The sequence below is a fragment of the Lolium rigidum genome, chromosome 5 (genome assembly GCF_022539505.1).
Source record: "Lolium rigidum isolate FL_2022 chromosome 5, APGP_CSIRO_Lrig_0.1, whole genome shotgun sequence".
NCBI classification, from domain to species: Eukaryota; Viridiplantae; Streptophyta; class Magnoliopsida; order Poales; family Poaceae; genus Lolium; species Lolium rigidum.
Window position 1 is genome coordinate 179,127,456 of NC_061512.1, and position 8,561 is coordinate 179,136,016.

General features: G+C 44.9%; 2 protein-coding genes across 2 annotated transcripts; both read right to left on the reverse strand.

Annotated features, from left to right (window-relative positions):
- On the reverse strand, nucleotides 1-3,826 carry LOC124651465 (isochorismate synthase 2, chloroplastic-like). Its single transcript, XM_047190557.1, has 16 exons — nucleotides 3,654-3,826; nucleotides 3,306-3,512; nucleotides 2,972-3,225; nucleotides 2,748-2,865; nucleotides 2,555-2,671; nucleotides 2,298-2,444; nucleotides 2,014-2,088; nucleotides 1,855-1,923; nucleotides 1,549-1,667; nucleotides 1,375-1,432; nucleotides 1,114-1,224; nucleotides 895-979; nucleotides 664-761; nucleotides 455-547; nucleotides 283-367; nucleotides 1-135 (listed from the first exon to the last, which is right to left on the reverse strand). The coding sequence occupies exons 1-15, from the start codon at nucleotides 3,723-3,725 to the stop codon at nucleotides 320-322; spliced, it is 1,671 nt and encodes a 556-aa protein (XP_047046513.1). The 5' UTR covers nucleotides 3,726-3,826; the 3' UTR covers nucleotides 1-135; nucleotides 283-319.
- A 226-nt stretch (nucleotides 3,827-4,052) lies between these two features.
- On the reverse strand, nucleotides 4,053-7,304 carry LOC124651466 (mitochondrial outer membrane porin). Its single transcript, XM_047190558.1, has 6 exons — nucleotides 7,169-7,304; nucleotides 6,979-7,046; nucleotides 5,980-6,090; nucleotides 5,698-5,787; nucleotides 5,409-5,617; nucleotides 4,053-4,638 (listed from the first exon to the last, which is right to left on the reverse strand). The coding sequence occupies exons 1-6, from the start codon at nucleotides 7,212-7,214 to the stop codon at nucleotides 4,335-4,337; spliced, it is 828 nt and encodes a 275-aa protein (XP_047046514.1). The 5' UTR covers nucleotides 7,215-7,304; the 3' UTR covers nucleotides 4,053-4,334.
- Between the last annotated feature and the right edge of the window lie 1,257 nt (nucleotides 7,305-8,561).

The following is an 8,561-nucleotide window of genomic DNA, read 5'->3' on the forward strand; positions in this document are numbered from 1 at the left end:
GGCATAAGTATTTTTATTCGGTGGAATAATGTTTCAACAAGACAATCCTTCGAAATTTATAGAACACAAGCACACATAAGCCCAGAAACCGAGAGAAACTTTCGCTTGAGAATCTTCCCATCAAATCAAAACTCCCTGTAAAAGGAGTCCATAATTAAAACACAAGGGGTATTATTGCCAGATCAGAAACTGAAGTTGTGAACATTTCTATATAATTGAGATGAGCTAATTTGTCGCCTTGCATTTATTGGTCACGGTAATCTCAAATTTCTGATGACTTACTAGTTACAATTCAAATCAATGTCCCCATGATTCCCACCTAGTGGTAGCAAATATGTTGTTCTTGATATTGCAACAACTTGGCAAACTGAAAATATTTGCAAACACGTACTGTGGCATTAGCATTTGAAATAGATGTCAGCAACAGAATCCATGTCTCGTTGGACAGAGATACCTGAGATGCTTTGAGGTCAAGCTCATCCCATTCAAAAGATGGATTTGTCCCTTCAACAATCCCCGCACCGGCATAAACTAAAGTGCTATGGCCCTGATACAAGATAGCTACGTGACTATATGCTTCTTAGTTAGCATAAGTTAAAAACAAGGACGAGGTTCATGAACACTATAGACTCCAAATTTTATAAAACACTATTTTTTACTTACTTTTCCTAGTAGTGCTGATCTAATCCCAACAGCAAACTCACTTTCAGCTCCTCCAAACCAACCAACAGGTCCAGCATACATTCCACGGTCGAAAATTTCTGTAACAACGTCAAAGAGAGCAGTGATCGCCATCAGTGGCAAGTGATTGCATATTTTGTAAATACATGACACCCATAGCATACGTTAATTTGAATATAATATTGTAACACACACACACACACACACACACACCATAATCTCGTATGAATTGGCGTGCCTCCTCAGTGGGCAAGCCACAAACAGCTGGACTTGGATGAAGAGCATTTAGGATATCAAACTGCAGTGCCAACACAACGAATCAAGATTCAAATTATGAACAACACCCAGTTTTTTATAATTATCTAAGGAAAAAGAATATCCCAATAATGCGAACATATACAACTGCTGGAGGATGGCCTGATGATAGATTACCTCATCGTCTTCGTTACGTAATCTTGCAGCTAATTGGGCTGACAAATGTTGTACTCTAGGAAGTTTCCGAAGAGCTTTGCTGGGATTGACAACAACCTCATTACAGATCATCTGCAGATCAGATCAGAACCACTGGTTCAACAAAACTGTAGTAACCATGTTGTTTATTTTATTTTCTGAAAAGCATTACTTCAGAGTACCAAGAGCAAAGCAAACTATCACAGGATCATATCTGAATTCGGACCATAAAACTTAACTTGCCTCAAGCTTCTTCTTTATGCTGTCCCTCACTATAGTAAATTCAGTATCCTCTTTAGTGCTGCACGAATTATTTACATCACTAACCAGTCAGTTTTCATACAAGGTGCTGATATCACCGTAAAACTTCAGAAACATGTTAATCTTATGATTATGAACACAAAGAGGTGAACAAACCTTAGAAGCAAATCCTGGCCAATTTGAAAATCATCAGCCCTTGTTTTCCCTCTTGCTCGTGTACCAGCTAAAGCCTCGCTAGATATATTCAAGTACTTCCGGTGAAATAGTTGCTCTGGCTATTCAGAATGTTTGGATAAAATTAGCAATAGTTAGCACAAAGGTTTTTAACAATGAAGGTCGTACACATATAAACATGCAATGCATAATTAGTAAGACGATTTCTAACAAGGATTCCGAATATAATTGATGCAAAGGAATGTCAGGTATTAAGTAAAAAAATAAAGTGCATTTCAGAAGACATACACTATTGCCAACAAATGCAGGAGCGTCAGGTGGTTGTATGCAAAACTGGTAGGCATTTTGGCCCTCGACCTGTATACTCAAGAGTCACAGATTTATCTTCTCATAAACTAGATGATTTGACTACATACATCAGGAGGAGGGAACAACAATACAGCATACCTTCAGACAAGCTAACAGCTCCAAAGGGTCAATGCGAGTATCAGTGGTGTACCTGCTGCACCTTGCCAGTACAACCTGCAGCACACATTTCACTGGCAAATTCAGAATCTGTGTTGAAGAAAAATGGGAAACATGTATGTTCGCAACTAATTGAAAATTATAGAATTGGCAAGAAATGTCAGATTTGAAACAAATTTGGTTGAATTCAATATCTATATAATTGTGAAAAGACAAGACTGGCTAGTTTTTCTTTTAGCAAATAGTGAAATCAATGAATTGTTTACCTTCACTAATTCCGTTTGTCTCCCTTTGATCATCTGAAGAGCTTTAGTAACAGCAAGATCCCAGGACGCCTTGGTGGGGACATGATTAAGATTTACGATGGCTGTTTGTAGGGTGGACCTGTTCACCTTAGCTGAAGATGGTGATATCTGCATAAAAGTACAAATCAATGGTTGCCATCTTCTTCTTTCTATGTTTTTTAGATGACTTGTTGTTTATCTTCGCCATGACAATACAGGAAAAGAAAAAAAATGCATGCCTTGTGCAATGTTGCTTGGAGCTCTTCCACAGCGGTCCGCCATGTCCAAGAGAGCGAGTCGTCCCACGCAATCGTCGTTGCAAGAACCGAGCTCTCCTCAAGCTCATTGAACTCAACCTGCAATGCAGTGTACACACACTTCAAAGAGGCCATTCGGTTGAAATGAAACTGGCATAAGTTCAGATGAACTTACCTGTGGGACGACGAAGTAGAATGCGCCGTAGTCCTCCCACTCGACCGAGGCGTCGCTCGTCGCGTCGAAACGGATGGCCCCGTACGCACGGATCAGCGGGCAATCTCTCGAAAGAAATCTTCAGAGACAGGGAGAACAGGAGGAACAGCATCGTGAGCTACCTGACCAAGCTGACATGGTTCATCGAGTAGTGAGATTTTGCTACTTGTGGTGGGTAACGCTACCTCTTGATAGCGCGCCAGTCGCGGAGGGAGAAGGGATCCGTGCCGCGGAAGTAGACCGCCGACCCCACGCCGGCGACGCTCACCGGCTGCTCCCACTGCTCCTTGTGGCAGCCGTTGCCGTTGTTGCTGTCTGCGGCGGCGATGGCCGGCGTGTCCGGTAGCGGCGCCCGGGCGGAGAAGAAGCAGCGCGGCAGCGAGCTCTGCCTGTGTGCATGCAGCCACTCGATGGCGTCTCCTCGCTGCAGAATCGGCACCTGCGTGCGCGCGCGCATTTTAAACTACAGTTAAACGCAAGGGCAACGTAAGCCACTGGCGATATCTTTATGCTACCTACCTCGATGCGGACGATGCCAGAGGAGGACGCCGGCGGGTCGGCGTTGAGCGCGGCGACGGCGGCCCTGAGCTGCCCCACCGCCTCAAGCGGTGCCGACGCGGCCGGCAGTACCCGCGTCTCCTGCAGGCTCACCACGCCCCGGTCGCCGGCACCGGCCGCGCAGCCGTTCATGGCCAGGGAGCAGGACGGCCGGAGCCACCGCCCGATCTATATGTGCACACGAAGCAAGAAAGATGATGCCATATCAGTAGGTGAACACAGCTAGCTAACTGAGCGCGCCCGGCTAAGAAAAGAAATTTGAGCTGAATAGAAGTGACGAAATTTGAGCAGAGTAGAAGTGACACGCACGAGCCTCGGCGTCGACGCCGTGCGGGAGGGCAGGAGGCGGCCGGATGAGTACAGCGACGACGACGGCGCCATTGCCGAGGCTGTGAGCGTGTCCAGCTCAGTACTCCAGGTAATGGAAGGAGGAGCGAAGTTCGTACGGTAGAGACAGTAGTGCCCCGCGCACGTCAACGTTTCGTCGCGAGGGAAACGGAAGGAGATAAGACACGATTCTCACAGGGATAAGTGGCAAACTCGTAATTTCCACGTGAAATACAGGCTGGGCTACACCATTTCGCGACGTGGACAGTCAATCAGCCGTTCACTTCTGCTCTAGATCGGCCTAGGATGTCTATCTCCCTTGCTGGAATTACACAGCCCACGCTGCCACTTGCACAAACTGGCATGCAGAAGAAAAAAACATGCAAGCATCAACAGTATCACTGCAGGCTGTTGAAATTTGAGCGAAAATGGTACAAGACGAGTAGCGAAGCAAGTTCAGAATTTTTCAGAGCTTGAATTATTGCAGTAGGTTGCTCAATGGACACGGACTACACCTGACGAAGACAAAATTTCTCAGAATGAAATACGGCAGTTCTTCAAATCTAACAGACTGCAACAGCAACCGAAGGACAGGGTCTTGTCAACTCGCCCCAATTTCATCCGAAACCGAGGCACGTCCTGAGAGCTTACGATGACCACCAATCAAGGCTTGAGGGCCAAAGCAATGCCGACCTTGGAGCTCTTCTCAATGGCCTTGGTGTCGACTTCCGCAGAGATGGTGATCAACGACTTCGGCCTGAACTCGTGCTGGATCAGCGTGCTGACCTTTCCAGAGTTGTTGAAGCGGGCCTTCACGAGGGTAAGCGGGTCAAGAATATGCTGGGTGCCGATGGTGAGGCTGTTCTCGTTGCTCGAGAAGCTGTGGGTCAGCTCCGCCCCAACAGCTGCGTTGGATTTCTCCACAATGTGGTAATAGGATGCAGTGAGGCTGTCTCCCTTGTTGTTCCTGCAAGATAAAACTTACATCAACCGTGGAACATGGCTAGCAGTGCACTCAGAGTTGATGCTAGTCCCTCATAGATTGGAACAGCTCATTATCCATCTTGATTATCAAGACAAAGCTCACACACAGCAACATAAATATTCAACCAACAAAAATAAGATGAGACTAATATTCACAGATACCATTTGGATTCAATTAAAGAAGTCAAACTGCACAGCATCTGAACTTTTTAGAGTAGTGATCAATGTTGAATTAGTTCAACCTGGTATGCCTAGCTTGCATTTATTTAATCTAATACAAGCAGACAGCAACACCACTTGTCAGATAAGTTATAATTTGCAATCTCAATAGCATACTCACTTCGTTCAAAACATAAGGCATAGTTTGACTGCTCAAATCAATGCTTTGGCCAATAAATAAACCAAAAGCACTCGGTTATGATTGTGAATTTTGAACGATTAAGTACAGAGTACAAAAGCTTCATGGTCAAAGTCCAAATATGGAGTGTCAAAATATGCCCAACATTTCAAAACGAAATAGTACGAGTTAGCTGCCTAACAAATACTACACCCTACACACTTCAAAACAAAGAAGTATGAGTTTAGCAACATAATGGACTACAAACAAGATAAACATATTGGTGACTGATTTGAAGGGTATTTTATTTACTTGACTAGTACCTACGTATGAAGAGTCACATAGATCAAATAAGCAAAGAATTGTAAAGTAGAACTTAGAAATAACAATTACATAGCTAGATTTTGAAAACTCACAAGTTCAGGGATGCAATAAGATCTTTATTGGTGTAGCTAAGCCCAGCATTGTATTTGGTCAGATTCTTTGTGGCAGTGTCAAGTGAGACATCAGCACCAACAGCTAGAGCGCTATTTCCAAATGCAGCAGAGAGGTTGACTACAGGATTAGCAGTCAAACCAATGCTTGCATTAATACCAGCGTAATCATGCAAGTACTGGAGCTCGACCTGCAAAGAAAGGGAAAAAATCGAACTAAGCAACAAAATTTCCAGTTACAAAACGAACACATTGAGGGTCAGAACACTACCTTTCCAGATTTCTGATCAGGAACAGCAAAGCTGAAGATGGTCTTGAGCCCTGGCGCCGCATACTCATCAGCGGTAATTGTAGTAATAACCTGCCAAATAGATCAACGCAGTCAGTACCAGGACTTCGAAGTCACGATGAACTACAATGTTCAATGCTAGTCAGTCAGACAGCAAGCTGGTCAAAGTTATTTCATCATAAGTATGGATATTGAATGAATTGTTTGAACAATACTGACATATCAGATACAAGTATATATCGAGAGACAGAGAGAGGTATGTACATTAGATGCTGAGTTGGCCTTCACATCTACAGTGATTCCTTTGTTCTTGATCTGTGACTGGATCTCACCGAGTATCAGATCACCCTTCTTTGTACTGGTAGCAGTAATTGCCTGCATAGAGAAATTCAAAGGAATGTAAAAAAAAACCATAGAGCTTATATACAGTTACATGCATCTAGCTAAATAACATGTGATAGAGGAAAAGGTAATATCAAGTGAAAACTAAGATATGCAGAGCATTATACCAGTGAAGCACATACTACTATACTATGTTATTTCATTATAATGACCCTTCACGCAAAGGTTGTTCTAAGAATGGGGTGCGTCCACCATGCTGATTTGCAAAATGCATCATAAGTCAAAGAGTATGACATTGATGGAAGCAAAATTTCCGTTGTTGATCAGTACTGGATCAACCCATATCCTTAGTATCAAAGCTAAGACTGTATTCATTGATCAACCATCGACCATGACAGAAAACCCAGCATACAGCCCTGGAAGATTCAATGCAATAAGATGGTGTATGCGCTTGCTCATCACTGGCAACAGTATAGCAGCTATTGCTGTGCAGGCTCCAACCATAGGCTGATGACTTGATGACAAATTAAACCTACCTACTAATGCTTCCTAAGCATATTTTCTATAACAAGCTACCGCGCCACAACAACACAATGAATTCAGGACCATGTCAATTAAGTTACACCCATTTCCCCCGACGTACGAACCAACAGAATCACCAACCAAATGCAAAGCTACGACGAACCAGAAAGCCATAAGCAGCAACAACAATCCGAATACCGCCGCGCTACCCACAGCTCGCCAAAACCACCGCGCAGCGATCAATCAGCCAGATCGAGCGGTGGAACGACTAAATCGCGCAAACAGATCAAGAACCCTAACAACAACCTCCTACAGCCTGGATCAGACCACGCCTCTACCTCGCACGACGGACCACACTACAACCTGATAAAACGGAGCAACGAGGGGCGGGGAACTTACGGCGCCATTGGCGGCGTAGGTGGTGAGGGTGAACTTCTGGTCGGTCTGGTAGTCCTTGTACAGCAGATCTGCAGCCACCGAGCGAGCACGTCAATCGAACGCATCTCAGCAGAAAAGGTAGCTCGGAGAAAATATTCAAGAACGGCGGCGAAAGGGCTGGAGGAGCGGGGAGGCGCGCGCGGGCACGTACCCTTGGCCTTCTTGCCGATCCCGGTGTAGAGGCCTGGCCCGCCCATCTCTCTCCTCCGGCGAGCTCGGTGCGGTGCGGTGCGCCGCTGGGGTTCGTGGAGGAGGGTGTTGGGAGGCGGCGGATGGGTGGAGGGGGTGGACGAGAGGAGGAGCGGGGGACGGGGGAATAAAGGCGGAGCCAAAATCTACGATGGCGAGAGCGGCTGCGGCTGCGGCTGCGCCTGGGCCCTCGTAAACCCTAGCCTGATATTTTGTTTTGGCATTTTCAATGCTATATTTTTGTCTCTCTCGTTTGAATGGCATTTCTATATCTTCATTTTAAAATGGCACGAGTATATCCCTCTTGCTGTGCACACATAAATTTCATAATGGAATCATTCTCCATTGCACAGCTATTATGCTTTCGAGATTCTCTTCGTAGGAAAAAAAAAAAGATCTTACACATGTAGATGTTGGAGCACCATCATATGGAATTAGTTGGTTCCATTATTTCGGGTCCGTTGCTATGTTCCATTTATTCTTCTGGCAGACGTTAATATGTCCTCGATGTGGTTTTTTTTTTTGTTTTGTTTCAGAGTCGGTTCGATCGATATACAACTGAGAAATATTGCACATGTTAAAAGTATTGTAATTTGCATGACGTCACTTGCACGAGGGTGATAAGTATTCATGCATTGTACATTGCAAAAGGAAATCTACATTTCTAGAGAAGTATTTTAACATTAAGTTGAAGCAAGGGTGTCCAGCGCATCCTTAATATTCTTTTTTATGAAAATCCGTGGTGGACCACGTACATTTCTAGAGGAATGAAGTCTTTTCAAACAATTTCGTTGGTTCACTCTTGTTGGGGGAATAACCCCCGGTATGCCAAAGGCATGCCAAACCGGATGGCATGTGCCATCAAGATACCGGTTTAATGTTTATACCGGAGCCTGAGGTCAAGAGTTTAGCTAAGCGGAGCTAAGCCGGTATCCCCAAGAGGGGTATACCGGAATCCCGGTAAAGAAGATACCGGAAAGGAGAGCTCTGTCGGCAGGACTCGGTCAAAGATTCTCTCCAGCAGCTAGAAGACAAGATGAGCTAAGCAAAGTGACTTTTGACGAAGGGTCGACGATAAAGAGAAGGGTGACGGTCAAAGAAACCGGAGGACGTCAGCGCCCCTGATTAAAGAGGACTCCGGTGTCATCTATGATTAAAGTAGCTTTGTAAAGTAGTTTGTCTAGTCAAAGATGCCATTAGGGTTTCTTCCTGTGTAAGCCACCCTCTCCCCTATATAAGGAGAGGGGGCAGCCCTCTATACGCAGGCGATCCACAAGAGAACGAGAAGGACGCAACGAGACCATAGAGAGATCCGTGTACTGAGAAACTTGTAACCATGTTGAGTTCAATAAAGC

Bases quoted from the DNA above. Each gene is read 5' to 3' on its own strand.
- LOC124651465 (XM_047190557.1), bottom strand. From the start codon at position 3,725: ATGGCGCCGTCGTCGTCGCTGTACTCATCCGGCCGCCTCCTGCCCTCC. The intron at 2,445-2,554 runs GCATGCATTTTT...ACTTTTATGCAG, and splicing joins TCCAAGCAACATTGCACAAG to ATATCACCATCTTCAGCTAA. The intron at 980-1,113 runs GTAATCTATCAT...TTGGCACTGCAG, and splicing joins TACGTAACGAAGACGATGAG to TTTGATATCCTAAATGCTCT.
- LOC124651466 (XM_047190558.1), bottom strand. From the start codon at position 7,214: ATGGGCGGGCCAGGCCTCTACACCGGGATCGGCAAGAAGGCCAAGG. The intron at 6,091-6,978 runs GTAAGTTCCCCG...TTCTCTATGCAG, and splicing joins CCTACGCCGCCAATGGCGCC to GCAATTACTGCTACCAGTAC. The intron at 5,618-5,697 runs GTAGTGTTCTGA...CTTTCTTTGCAG, and splicing joins CTGATCAGAAATCTGGAAAG to GTCGAGCTCCAGTACTTGCA.